General features: G+C 36.9%; 1 protein-coding gene across 14 annotated transcripts in view; it reads right to left on the bottom strand.

Annotated features, from left to right (window-relative positions):
• Positions 1-14709, bottom strand: part of LOC110467474 (centriolin-like) — a 98014-nt gene that overhangs the window by 45033 nt on the left and 38272 nt on the right. For 13 of the 14 annotated variants that reach the window (XM_021524666.1, XM_021524673.1, XM_021524676.1 and 10 more), the window contains 17 exons: positions 14377-14514; positions 13532-13685; positions 13049-13269; positions 12452-12628; positions 11655-11789; positions 10896-11021; positions 10566-10694; positions 9977-10072; positions 9285-9545; positions 8759-8869; positions 8278-8425; positions 7519-7539; positions 6182-6295; positions 5290-5456; positions 4831-4938; positions 4280-4472; positions 2718-3632 (listed from right to left, as the gene is read on the bottom strand). In XM_021524666.1, coding sequence (XP_021380341.1) covers positions 2718-3632; positions 4280-4472; positions 4831-4938; positions 5290-5456; positions 6182-6295; positions 7519-7539; positions 8278-8425; positions 8759-8869; positions 9285-9545; positions 9977-10072; positions 10566-10694; positions 10896-11021; positions 11655-11789; positions 12452-12628; positions 13049-13269; positions 13532-13685; positions 14377-14514 — 3214 coding nt within the window. The remainder of the gene's footprint in view (positions 1-2717; positions 3633-4279; positions 4473-4830; positions 4939-5289; positions 5457-6181; positions 6296-7518; positions 7540-8277; positions 8426-8758; positions 8870-9284; positions 9546-9976; positions 10073-10565; positions 10695-10895; positions 11022-11654; positions 11790-12451; positions 12629-13048; positions 13270-13531; positions 13686-14376; positions 14515-14709) is intronic. The other variant, XM_021524670.1, reaches the window with a different exon arrangement.

The following is a 14709-nucleotide window of genomic DNA, read 5'->3' as shown; positions in this document are numbered from 1 at the left end:
CTATGTACCGGGTAGCACAGTACTGCTAACACTATAGGATAAGGACATAATGCTAACACCTATTCACAGGCTTCTGTTCTACACAATGTCAAACGGCAAAGTCATGTGACATAAACAAGTCCAGACAAAAATTTAAAAGTCGGCCGGTCAGGCGGGCACCCATGTAGGGTATGTTATGTACAGGTAAAATGTGACAGGTAATTAGCTAATTAGAGAGTTGGACGCAGCATTCTCAATAATGAGGACAGGTATAACGATACATGTCACAAACTTGGGAAGATTTTACGTTTCGATAAAAAGTCGAGTACCGTTCTTTTTTTAAAAATCGTACTCGACAAATACAATCTACTCCTACCCACATATCACCTGTCTCCGAGCATGTACACACAGATATCAATTAATTATACATGGACGTCCACAAAGCCATCGTGTCACCATCAATGTTCTTTAAAGTAATTGATTTGCTGTACCCCATTGTCCTGACCCAGCTTATCTGTTAAAGTCTGGTCAACATTGTAATAGCTTTAAAACAAACACTTTTTCAACAATCATACGAAAAACCTTCCCCTTTTGCAGATAAGATATATGGAAATTGATTAAAGCTCTATACTAGCTATTTCTCATAATATACAGGATAATGAATACATAATATAAACATGTTTTTGACATGAAAACTGCGGAAGCTAACAAGAAGTTGAGCGTGCAGGGACCTTTCATAACGTACACAGGTTTCTCATTAAAAAAACAAAAGCTTTCCATTTTTCATAAGCAACATTCACTACATGGAAATGGATTATTTTTACTGTTTCCTATCAGTACTGCAGAGACCGGATCAATAAACGCCCATATGAATGGATTACTTATTACTTTCTCCTCTGCTTTGATAATCACAGAGCCAGACGTTTTTGCTGAAATACTGTTTAGTCATTATAATTTTTTACATTACAACATTACAATCAAATATTCATTCCCTCATAAGAGCATAACCAGATGGGGGGGGGGGGGGGGGGTTCAGCCTCAAACTGTACAATATATAGACCTTTATAATGGCATTAAGTTCCCTTTAATAAAAACTTATTTAGAATCCCCATACCTTGAACCCTTCTCTTTAAGTCACAATACACCTGTTCTTCTATATATTTTCAAATATTTGTTTAAATAAGCTAATTTAAAGTAAAAATTGAATTTGAGGCATTCAATAAGCATTAGAGCTGTAGAAATGAACGCTTTAAGATCCAAATTGAATCTTCTGACTTTTGTTATCAATTTACTTATGAAATTCTCAAGATAAATGTCTATAAAAATGTCATCTCAAGTCAAATAATATGGGATGAAGTACGACTAATATCCCATATTTATACAGATAAACCTGCCTACAAGTTAGATAAAAGATTTCATTGAAATGATCCAACACAAATACCGCTAAGTTGTAAATCTATTCAGGTGGGTGTCTGGGATGTACCGATACACAGTATAGAAAATCATTAGTGGGACAAAATGTCGTCTAATAGGTGTCCTATACAGGACAGACCATTTAAATATTTTTTTGGGTTTTATTCGTCCCTGTAATATAATCCAGTCAGCCCTGAGCTTAGGTCTGCTAATTATACTTGAGCTTAAGTCTGCTAATTATACCAGTATGACGAGCACCTCATTTAATAGGTTTTATTCCTGGGCACAGTTCAACACGCGTTACAGGTTTAAACGTGTAACTGATATAGCTTACTTTTAACACGGGTGTTAAACCTGCAGGAAAATTCTGCAGACAATACCCATTTAAGAAGAAGAGGAAGCTATTTTATTTTTGTATTCCACTCCAATAGTCTGCACTACAGAACAATCTCTGGTAAACTAGACATTGATATTCTGACAACATTTACACATCAGAAGAAACATATCAAAGATACAGGCATGTTTCATATCTACCGATATTGCTCCAATACTCAATTTTAAAGGGATCGTATAGTAAACATGCCATTCGGATTGATGTGTCTCGCCTGTGCTTCACTTTGACCATCAATGCACATGTCAGGTTTGGTTGGTGTAGCACTTATAGTTTCTGTGAAACTAACTTAAACGCAAAAACTTAATGTTGATGGAGATGCTGACAAAGTCAATAGACTATGAAAGGTAGGCCGCATCCAGCATTTGATGCATGGGTTGAAATGTACTACCTAAGATGCATCTATGGTGCGAGTTTAGTTGGTCTGGCACTTATAGTTTCACAGAAACGAACTTAAACGCAAAAACTTAATGTTGATAAGGATGCTGACAAAGTCAATGGACCATGAAAGGTAGGCCACATCCAACATTATTGATGCATGGGTTGAGATGTACTACCTTAGATGCATCTATGGTGCAAGCTTGGTTGTTCTAGCACTTATAATTTCAGTGAAGCTAGCTTAAACGCAAAAAATTGTGGCAGCAAGACAAAACCATTCCTCATACACTCCTCACATGAATGACAATTTTGATGGCTATAGATGGCTAGTTACTGTAGAATAATTTTCTCCAATGCTGCACTTTCAAGTGAGTCTGGCAAATTTTACGATACAATCTCAATGTAATGTCTATCCTTCACTGGCCACCTCACTTATATCCATGTTTTCTGAAGGTACTTTTACATAAGAGTTTGTTTTCAAGTCTTGAACGACATACTGTCAAATCCTGTATAAACGTAAGAATAACTTGGTCTACCAGTAGTTAAATGTACTTACGTATTGGACTGGGTGGTGCACTGAGCGAAGCGTTGACTCGGGAGTGTTTCACTGGCGTTCCTGTAGCCATGGGAGTCACAGGAAGGAAACTCACTTTGGGCCCGGGGGACCCTGGCGTAAACTGCATCACTGCTGGAGGAGGGGGTGGTGGAGGTGGTGGAGGGGCACCCCCACCCCCAGGGCCACCCATAGGAATTCTCCCACCCTGGGGATAGTAGATGCGGCCTCCAGGGCGATCTGTGGAAGTGGAGTAAGCAGGTAAGAACACTCTTCCACTGTTGTAGGGTACGTTTTGTGCAGGTGTAGCTGCCACCGGTATGTAAGTCTGTGTTTCTGCATTATACGGGGGAGCCATTGCTACTAAGGGGGCGCCGCTTGTCTGAGTCGAGGCATATCCAGGTGTTTGGGTTCCAGCTCCTCCACTCTGGAGGATTGGATTTGTGGTAAGACCCCGTATATGGCGCTGTCCTGATGGTTGCACCCCCCAGGAACTAGCTCCTGGGTCAAGCTGTACACCTCGCCCTGGGAATGGTGCCTGATACCCATCCATTATCGGAGCACCTACAGGGTTTGACTGACCTGCCATAGGAAAGTTCTGGCCATGAACCCCTGGCATGGGGGCACCCACTGGGACTCCACCTCCAGATGGGAAATACTGGCCTGATGTTCCTGGCATTGGTGCACCAGTGGGGACACCACTGGGGGCACTACTTGGCATGTTGGGGGCAGCATATCCTCCCTGTACTGGGCGATACACCTGGGGGCGCTGCACAGGTTCAAATGCTGTTTTGGGGGCTGTGGAAGACGTGTGTTGCCGACGCCGGTCTTTATCATGACTGCGGCCGCTGCGGCCCTTAGTACTGCCATGGCTACGCTGACTTCTGTGGCTTCTCTGGCTCATTCTGTCATCATCACCTGGGAACAAACAGTTAATGAAGGTCACATTTACAAAGTCTTTCTGTCATATTTTTAATAGCATAGCAAACTGTTGAAAATCCTATTTGCCAACAAATGTAAGAGGAATTGTTCCAAAAGCTGTACTTTTTACATTTATCTATCAATCATTTCTGACATCCAGTTTAAAAATAAAACTTCCAATATATAGATGAAATAAATTTCAAACTAATTAAAATAATGTACCCAGTGCAATCCAGTATTGGAAGTAATCATTTGCCACTGTGATTAGTGACATTCATCTTTTCCCCCTCAGACTACCTTTCAATATATTTCTGTTCATGATGTTTGTATGAATTATTCAATTCATAATAACAAAATTTTGCATTTTTAACTACGGTAAAAATAAATTCTAACAATGAACAAAGGGAAACAACTCTACTTATGATAAATTATTTTTAAAGTTCTTTCAATATTTGAAAAATTCCATACCTACATTTTTTTCATCTTGGAAATAGAAATTTTATAAGGGAAATCTAACCATATTTTTTGAAATAACAATCTGTATGTGTATCTTTTTCACATTGTAGATGAGTACATTGCACATCAAATATGTACATCCTAACTTTCTCCTTTAAGAAACATGAAATGTTATCATTAAACATTACCTCTCTCTCTGTCCCTGCGAGACCGGTGACCTTGGCGTGCGTCCTCTGAGCGTGGCCGGTGACCGCTGCCCCTTGCTGAGGATACCCGAGTCTGCGGGGGGTCACTGGCGTAGCCTGAATGTACCCCTGGAGCTGCACCTGGAGCTGCACCTGCTGCAGGCATGTAGGCTGTGGGCTGTGAGTAGGCTGTTCCCTGTGGAAAAAATCACATAAACTTCTAATACAGCTTCTAGTCATCTGAATAGTTCACCAAGATTCAATGCCAATCAAAAAAATAAAATTTAAAGTAAAAAAACTACTACAAGATTTAGAATGACAAAAACATTGATTGTAACTTAAACTTAAAATTCCATTTTTATTTTTTTTATTTTTTTTTGTAATAATTTGCGAGGAATGTCAATCACAAATTCTGATACTTAATTCACGAATATTTATTCAACTTTATTCAAATAGAGTATATAAATCTGTCACGGTTCCTTCTAGGAATTTGTAAGTGTAAATAAACTGTTGTAAACACAATAATTGAAGACAATTCTCTTAACTTTGCTTACCAGATTAGGTCTATGTGGAGAGGCTGGCATCATTGAGACGGGTACCCCAGGCTGTGTACCAAGGTTTAGTCGCGGTACTGGACCACCTGTCTGGCTAGCATAAACATTCTGTAACAACAAAACAGATAATAATGGAAATACAGAAAATCATGGAAATACAATGTACATGTAGGCAACCGCCCTCCTGGGGGCATTTTCATACTTTTTTTTTTACTTTTTTTTACTTTTTAACCTGTAACTGACTAGAACTGCTTTTTCTCATAAAATGATCTCGGATGCTTTTTGTAACACAGAATTTGATTACTTTTCAGTGAAATTACTGTTTAGTAATTTTAACATCTCATTCTTCAAGAAATTTTTTGAGAACAAAATGTTCCGATAACTAATGTTACCTTACAAGGGATAGTCAAAACCTCCATATTTAAAATCTATCGGAGTACTTGTCTACTGTAAACATACCTGATTAAAGCCAGTATCTGGTTGGATGTCTGTCTGAGCCTGTGTCCCGGCCGAACTCAGGGGGTTTGGCATTGTCTGTATGTAGGCAGACTGCATGGCAAGAGTTTCTTTAAGGCGATTCACTTCCTGGCGTAATTTCCAGAGACCGTCATCAAAACCGGGATTGACTAGTAAGTATAGACAAGGCTTGACTTTTACCAGATATGACAATTTTAACTCAGAAATGGTTGATTACAATTTGTTTTACCAAGGATAAACCCTTGCTCAGCATATAAACCTACCTAGCCCTTTGTGGGTTTTTTTAAATCAGGATCTTTCTATGGTAGCTGAATTCAGGAACGAACCCAGAAAAAAGGTTCCTGGGCTTTTTACAGGTAACACAACAAAGGATTGAAAGGCAGCTAGTACATGGATAACCCTTTAATTTGATTTCTCGATTTTTGAAATTGTGAATGAAATATCAAAGGAACTTTCACAAGTTTTTTCCCTCTAAATTGTTGAGTTGTCTGTCCCAGAGAAAATCAAGAAAATATAAATTAGTTTTCCATTTCATTTATGGCTACTACTAAAATCTAGTCCAGACTTCATTCCCTCCTACCATGCTACTGTTGAGGCCCTCTGTTCGTTGAGTCATTGATAGAGGAAAATTTGATTTGTTGATGATCTATGGAGATGACTCAACAAGTGTATACAGACGATGTCAGACTTGTGAAAATTGATTAGACATTTCCTTCCCAATCTCAAAAACTGGGAAACAGAATAATGTCAGATAGGCTATAAATAATCAATTAGAAAATCATACACCAGGATTTTTCTTTCGATATCTCACCGCCAACACCTCTTATTCAGGACTCGATCTAGTATATCAAGGGGGTCTCTGTGAAAAGTTTACCTGGTCCACGGGGGCTGCTGTACAGCTCGTCTAACATGCCGTTCAGGTGCTCAATCTCGTCCCTCTGGGCGTCCAGTATCTCATACAGACGTGCCAGCTCATCTTCTTGGGCGGCTGTGAAACAAGGCAGTTGATCAGTAAATATCAGTATAGACAACCTGCTTCTGCTCAGGAAAATAAAAGTATGAAATTCTGTCATCTCTGTCTATAGGGTTAAAATATCATTAATTAAATCCTTTTATAACAAATCCTCAGAAAGTTAAATTACCTCACTCACAATTGATTTTCAACTTACATTTTGATTATTTAAACTCATATCATACAAATTGAAGTTAAATATACATGTGTTTAAAAATATATAACAAACCATATGGTATGATATACAAACACTATCCAAACACACAACATTTTCTAGTGCAGATTCACCAGGGACCCAAGGTGCATAACGTTAACTTCACTTATACAAATGTACCAGTAAACAGAGTCTGTCACCTTATTACCTTAAATTTTACATGTACTACAAACAAATCAAACCTGTGATCCTGTGTGCAAATCTCAGTCATGGGGATTTAGAGGGGGAACAGGGATCACAAACTGTATACATTTACATGTGTTATCATTATGTGTACTCACACACTTACAACCATTTCACAATTTTATACCTATATCTAGGCATCTAACAATTGGTTTTTGTTTTGCTGTACATCACTTCAACAATTAAGTAATTTCGGGTCAATTAACGTAACGTGTCATCTTGTACATTAATTGTTGTAACATTAACAATACGTCATTTAACATCAAAGAAAATAATGCTGAAAACTTAAATGTTCAATGTATTACTCTTACATTTTTCTAATCTAATCATGCTATTAAAAGCGATTATCTACTTCTTTATTATCTGAATAACTAATTTTACAAAACAATTTAATAAGTTTGTCCATTTCATGATAAGAACATTTGGAATTAACTATCAAATACATGTAGCTAATATGGTACATGTTTTTGAAACAAACTCACAAGGATTAAGGTTCGTACAACACCTTTATAATAGCCAAAAGTCCCAACTAACACTTTATCAAAACGATAACACAAGTGGGCTTAACTTTTGATTTTATTTTGTCAGACTGCAAATATAGTGAAAATAACATTTTCACAAACAATTAGTGCTACAGAGTATATATGTGTGCATTTTTTTATGTTTTAATCAGAGTTGAGGTATATTTAAGTTAGAGGGTGACATTCCTGTATATATGGGGGTAGGTAATTAGGATATTTGGTTAATTGTGCAGCGTTGTTGGTGGGTGATGGTCTGATCAGACACGGGGTGTAGCTCTTACCTGACTTGGCATGGAAACCCTCTACAGGGTACAAACAGGGTATATATACATACAAGGCTAATTTATCAAACCTAACGCCTCTGATCACTATTCAAGCCTTAAACTGTCTGGTAAATCTAGTACCCAATATTTTGGTTCCACTATTAGTTATTTTTTACCAAAAAATGAAATGTTATTTCCCTGAAATATTAGTATTGTGTCTGTCTATATATCTAACTGTCTGTCTAAAATATGACATATCAGCTATATAATTCAAGACTGAGGTTGAAAAACGTTCACAAGACAAATAAACATTTTCTAACGGGTTTATTGGATTGTACATGGGAATATCTAATTTACCTTTCCATTTTGGATAATCCTCTGTAATAACCAAGGCAGTACTATTCCATGTAGAATTTATATTAATTTAAATGATAATGATCGATAATCGTGACAAAAAAGCCTTTACTTTAGAACAAACTAATAGCGACCTGTTCTGAACCTAATGCTATAAGTACACTTATAAATATCAAAAATACATTAACAAATATTAAAGATGTAACTTGGGACAATTAAGAGTTGTTCGATAAAACATGAGTCTGGAATTACAACTGGTGGTCTTATAAATTTTCAGGATGGTTTTCACCAAAGTTTGTTAGGCCTGTCATAATGTTTTGCAATATTTGGTCTTTCTATGGAAAAAAAAGTTGTTAAAGGTAGACAAAGCATATACATTAAAGAGCCGAAGATTTACTGTCAAGGGAGATAACTGGTACTTACTCATCATGTGGTTTGACATATCAGTGGTTTGTACTTCGTTTACCAGCTGTTTATCTCTCTCGTCGAGACACTGTCTCAGCTGGTTCGCAACAACCTGAGCCTGCTCCAAGTCCTGTCCTATCACTTGCATGCGTGCCTCCTGTTTTTCCTGCCGTTCCACAAACAAACACCATGAGCTTTGATATAAATAACCGACCTCTTGTCTGTACCAACTTAACCTATATAGACATTTGGATTTTCAATATAAATCATACTTATACAAAGGAAAACAATGCAACTGTGAGAAAAGCAACACCGTAGAAATACAAAAAGACATTACCTCATGTATTTGGAGCTTAATGCAGAGAGTTGAGATTTGTCATACATATATGGCAAAATGGAAATCTGGAAAAGAACTTTGCTGGAAATTTACTATTTTGGTCAATATTTCATAGATGTTTTTTGATGTCTTCAGTGGCAGATTTTAGATAATTGAGAGTACCTTCTGGTCCTCCAGTTCATCCCGAGTAAATGCGAGCTCTTTCTCATACTCCTTCTCCTGGTCCCTCAGTGCCTGTTCCATGATGGCCGCCTCAGACTCAATGTCTACCATCTAATAAACCATCAATCAAATCACTATCCTTTATTTCAAAAACACGAACATTCAAAGGACTTAATTTTTTCATTGTTTTATGTTTTCAAACAATTTTTTTCACAGTCTGAATTATATATGTTTATCAGACAATTGATTTTCTAATATTTGCAGTTCCAAATGAAGTCGATTGATTTTCATCATGCTCCTATCAGGTCCCATATTGTTAAAATAAACATCAAACCTATAACCTCTAGGTTTAACCACCTTTCTAAAGTTGAAAAAGTGTTGACATAGCAAATTTCAGTCCTTTTTTTCTCTTTCTTTACCATATTCACAAAAAACGATAGCTTAATTTCATCTGGAATTTGGTTGAATTCCAGCCTCAAATATAAAGGCCAGAAAAAGTTGTTTAATCTTTAAAGAATTTGCTCACCTTGCGTGCGTTTTCCTCCTCCTTGTTTCTCATGTTACGTCGTAATTCTAGTAGCTCTCTCTGCAGCTCATCGAACAATGCCTTCTCCTCGGAGTTCATGGAGCTTCGGTCCGACTCAGATTCCGGGCGGTACACAATCTTAGTGACGGGACGACCTTGAGCTGCCCGTTCCATCGTGTCCTTCAGCTTGGCCTTCAGTCTCTGTAACTCATTCTGCATCCTCTTCATCTCGTCCTCATTGGCCTTCCTCTCTGCCTGGATCTACAAAGGTCAAGGTCACTACTGTTTCACGATACCCAAATATCACTTACACAGGAATATATTTTCTCAAGTGAGGTTTTGTTTGTTCAAAAACACATAGCATACCTCTACAACCAGGTTTGAATTTAATCATGTTTTCAATCTTATTGTCAACAAAAGAAGGAAGCAAAAGGTTAACCAGTACAATATTTTATTTTATATATGAAATTCAAAACCTGATTCATCCCGGCACACAAGAGAGATGATCACAATCCAACATGATTAATACTTTATTATCACATATACAATGTATTGAGAAAACTGACAACCATTTTACCTTTTTAAGAAACACTTAAGAAAAAATATCAAATCATTTCCAAGATAATTTCACTGATCATCTTCTTTATTTGCCAATTTTTTACATCTGAAATATAACTTCACTGACCACCTACCTTATTGTCCTTGTCTTTGTTTTTGTCGTCACGTTTTAATAACCTGTTTTCTGCCTTTGTAAGGCTTTCCTTTAATGCCTGTATTTCTGCATCAGCCTGTAAAACAAGTTATTTTTAAAGTCAATGCACCAATCATTAGTTTATTTCACTGTTAAAGCGCTTGGACTCCGGAAATACACGTTTCATATGGAAATCATATTTTTCCTAACCTGAATATAAGGGAAACAGACATCCTCAATGTACTGAAAGATGGACAGTTAATGTAAGACCTCGGGTACAGACACAATAACTTACATATCGTTGTTTTTATTCATTATATTCTTGCTGAATACATTTTGCACATGATTCAATTTTTGCATTTCTAAATTGATAAATATATATATATATATATCCTTATACACTTATACAACGTACTTTTTTTTTTTTTTCATTTTTTCAAAAAAAATTTTTCATTTTTTACAAGACAAAACATATATGACATTGTTCATAAGTACATGATTGTTAATACATATTAAACAAAGATCATCATCATCATCTGACATCATCATCATCAGACATCATCATCATCATCATATAAGATACAACGTACTTGGCTAGTCTTCTTCTTAGCATCACCCGCTTCCCTGAAACTCTTGTTGACTTTGTCCGACATGAAATGCTGGAGGTCTTTGAAGGTTTTACCCAGGTAGTCTCTGTCATCCTGAGGCTCAACATTTGTCTGTAACAAATGATTGCCTTGGTGTTGTAAGTACTTTAATAACAAAACAATGTGTTGCAAAACAAAATTCATTTTCATACAAATCTGTCCTTTGCATCTTGGATGGGGGTGGGGGGTTGGGTATAAAGTTGATGGTCATGTAAGGGAGGAGATGATATAATGTGAATAATATAATGTCAAAATGAGCAATGACAATCTTACCTTTCCAGTTTTTACACTGTGTGACAAATCTTTAAGCCTCTTTCTGATCTCATTATGTGGCATTGTTTCTCGCACTCGAGACTGTCGTTCGCCTTCCAATTGTTCCTTATACGATAGATTCTGGGCCTACAATTTCCAATGTACAAAAGATGATGGAATTGGTATAATCATTGTTAAGTACATAGTTCAATAATTATTATCTTTTATATCATTCTCTCTGTAGCTAATTGCCAATGGATACGTGCAATAGTATTGATGAATTTTCAAAAAATTTATCAAGACACACCAAATGCTTAATTCAAAAGTTTTGGAAATTATCAAACTAGCAGGAAATTTGGCAAATACTGAATCAAACCCTGCGGGGAAAATGTACACATAAATCACCATAACAAAAGATATTCCTGTCTGTGTTGATATACAAGTCTATATGCAATGTGCATTTGGTAATAAATTGAATTGAAAAATGATGGTCTCCTCAATAACCTGTTTATTTCCCAGGTACGCCTTCTTTAATTTACTTGTGACCAAGAATCTACTGTAAACATTCTTGATTTAGAACACTCAAATTTAAGCACATCATCAAATTTTCACTGATTCATGTTTTCATCATATTGGTGCACCAAAAAATGCAATAAAAAGATTACATAGAGAAACTGCAATAAACGTTATTACAATTTAGCGCAATATTTCAAACACTGATACAAGATAAATGAATACCGCTTAAATATGTCTGTTTACAGTGTGTGTAGCATTGCTTACCTTGATGGCCTCTAACTGGTGTTGTAGTCGCCTGTTTTCCTCGTCCACAGCTGACGCCTGGCTTGCCTGATGCAGGGCTTTTGTAGCACGCTCCTTTTCTATCTTCAACTGTGATTCGACTGCCTGTTTGTCATACTGAAACAGTCATGATCACGAGGTGTCAGATTTTCATTGGAAACCGATTGTATACAATGTATAATTATCTCTGTACATGGCACATAAATAACAACAAAATTAAAGAACTACAAGGAAACTAGCTACCAGAGTCCGTATTCATGAAACCATTCTCATGCGCAAATTGAGATTTTGTGCTCAAGCCCAGTTTCCTGTCCTGGTGCTAAAGTAATTAATATTGGCATTTTGTTAATGATTTGGAGGATTTTTGGAGAGACCTGTTGCTGAATACCGTTTTCGATATCTAGACTCGACTTGTTGACAGTATCGTAAGATTGATGCAAGGCACAAGAAAGTTGGTTCCAGCACAGAACATATGCTTGAGCATGAGAACGGTTTCATGAATACAGACCCAGAAGTCTTACTTGTTTTACTTGTATTGCCTGAATCTTGACCTTGACATCCACTGCATGACCTATCCTTACAATTCTACCTCTTATCCACTGATTGCCAGCAGGCTTGTGGACACTCTTAATTCATTCACCCCTGAAATTTCATAATGAACTATTCCAACCTTTGAATTGGAAGGGTTCAAATGTGTCTTCAGGGGTGAATGAGTTAATAATCCTACTACTTACCTTACTCTATATGTCTACTGACATCGACTTTGACCTTTAGCTCACCTGTGACTTCCTTCCAGCCTCTTTCAATGCACGCTTGAGATCTAGGACTTCAGCGGAGGTGTTTTCCATATGGTCCTGGTATTCAACGTCCTTGGCGAGAGTCTTGTGTAACTTATCCTCCAGTGTCTTGTTGAAGTTCTGAGTGTCACTCAGGTTTTGTTCCATCTCCATTAGCCGCTGTGAACATTACACACAACTCCGGTTTGTTACCGCTACTTAAATGTTTTCTTTTTCCTTATTTATAAATAGTCAAACTCCAGTTTTTCTGGAAAACTCATTATCTACACACCTTTCTTTGTAACAATTCCCTTGATGTCAGAATCATTCTAAATATATTGAGTGGAAAGTGCATTTGTGCTTGTCTGTCTGTCCATCCACCAATAACATAGTGCAACCAGTCATTTGACAGGCATGTATATTAAACAAAATGATACCTACAAATATCCTATCATTTCTTTGGCAACCATCATTTAATCTTTTACAATAATTAAATCTTAACAAATATATTTCTTATAGATCTGTGATAAGCTTATCGTTACAACCAAAATGAGTCTAAGTAACACAAAATAAGAAATAGTTTTACGGATAAACATTTACCTGTTCCATAGCCTTATAGTTCCCAGCCTCCGCATCCATAACACTAAGCTCCTGTTCCAGTTGCGACACCTTATTTTCAAGTTGTGACTTTTCTCCCAGAATTGAGTCAAAGTCACGCTGGCGACGGACACCCTGCTGTTTCACATTGGACAGGTAGCCTTGGAGACCGCCGACAATCTCGTCTAGCTCGGTACGCAGTGACTCGTTGGCATCTATGTGATCTGGATATCATCAAGAGTATTACGTTTCATTAAGATATTCTATATTTTCATATCAAAAGGCTATTGAATTTGACATACATTATAAAAAGTAACCCGCTTATATATTTACAATTTTTACAATTTTTTATCAATTGTTTTAACTGAATATGTTATTAGGTCATTTCCTAAGATCAAGTATCTCAATATATATATATATAAATGGCACCATGTATCGACAAAAATAAGAGAAATAATAGAGGACAACAATTGATTGTAACCTTACCATCATTAAGCTGCAGTTCCAGTTTCTTGATGTCAGCTGTTTCCTTAGCGATGGTGTCCAGCATGACCTCTAGTTGTTGTTGTAGCTGTCCATACATCTGGTTACTCTCACTGATCTGCTGTTCCTTGTCCACCATCTCAGCGTACACCTTCCTCTGTTGTCATACAAATACACACATTACATACATCTCAGCATACACCTTCCTCTGTTGTCATACAAATACACACATTACTCACATCTCAGCATACACCTTCCTCTGTTGTCATACAAATACACACATTACACACATCTCAGCATACACCTTCCTCTGTTGTCATACAAACACACACAAACATTAGGATAACATGGGTAAATACAAACAAAACAATTAATACATTACATTATAATTACATAAGGACAGCACTAGCAAAATACAAATACGATTGTTGTATATGAAATTCAACTCTTGCTAACAAGTTCTGGACACAAAAATGCAAAAACTTACACCAATGAACTAAAACTATACAGTATTAGGTCAAACAAAATCATCAGAAATTAAAGTCAAATAAAAGAAAATTGACAAAAATATAGCAAATACAGGATATGATTGGAAAAAGTCAAATTCTCTCTGCTGTGGACATGAGGTAAAACTAGCATTAGCGTTAACATCAGAACAGAAAACCTATAACTGCTCAAAACTTGCCAAAATAACAATGCAAACCGCAACATAGCAAAGGTGTAATTTTCATTTTTTTTCATCTCTGTCTTACTACAGTTACGCGATTTTTCCATGTTTATATCAATTATTTGATATGGTGCTCCAGACACCCTCAATTAATACCAGAGAAAGTGCTATCAGTACTTACGTATTTTGGATCATTGCTGTCCAGGCGGTCAAGCTGACCCTTGAGTCTAGCTACATCCACCTTGCTGTTGTGCATACTGTTCACTGTCTTATCTATCTCCTCCTCTATCTGGGTGGCACTGTCCTTCAGGTCGTTCACCTGTAATCAAATCATACGTCTGGTCAAATAGGTCCAATTCTCACCTCAAATCATACGTCTGGTCAAATAGGTCCAATTCTCACCTCAAATCTTATGGATAAAATATGTCCCTCTCTCGGCTCAAATCTTAGGGATATGATTTGTCCCACTCTTAGCTTTTCCTAGGTATAAAATGTGTCCCATTCTTTGCTCAAA

The sequence above is a fragment of the Mizuhopecten yessoensis genome, unplaced genomic scaffold (assembly GCF_002113885.1).
Source record: "Mizuhopecten yessoensis strain PY_sf001 unplaced genomic scaffold, ASM211388v2 scaffold11173, whole genome shotgun sequence".
NCBI lineage: Eukaryota > Metazoa > Mollusca > Bivalvia > Pectinida > Pectinidae > Mizuhopecten > Mizuhopecten yessoensis.
Note: the sequence above shows the minus strand (reverse complement) of the source record. Positions and strands in the feature narration are given on the sequence as shown.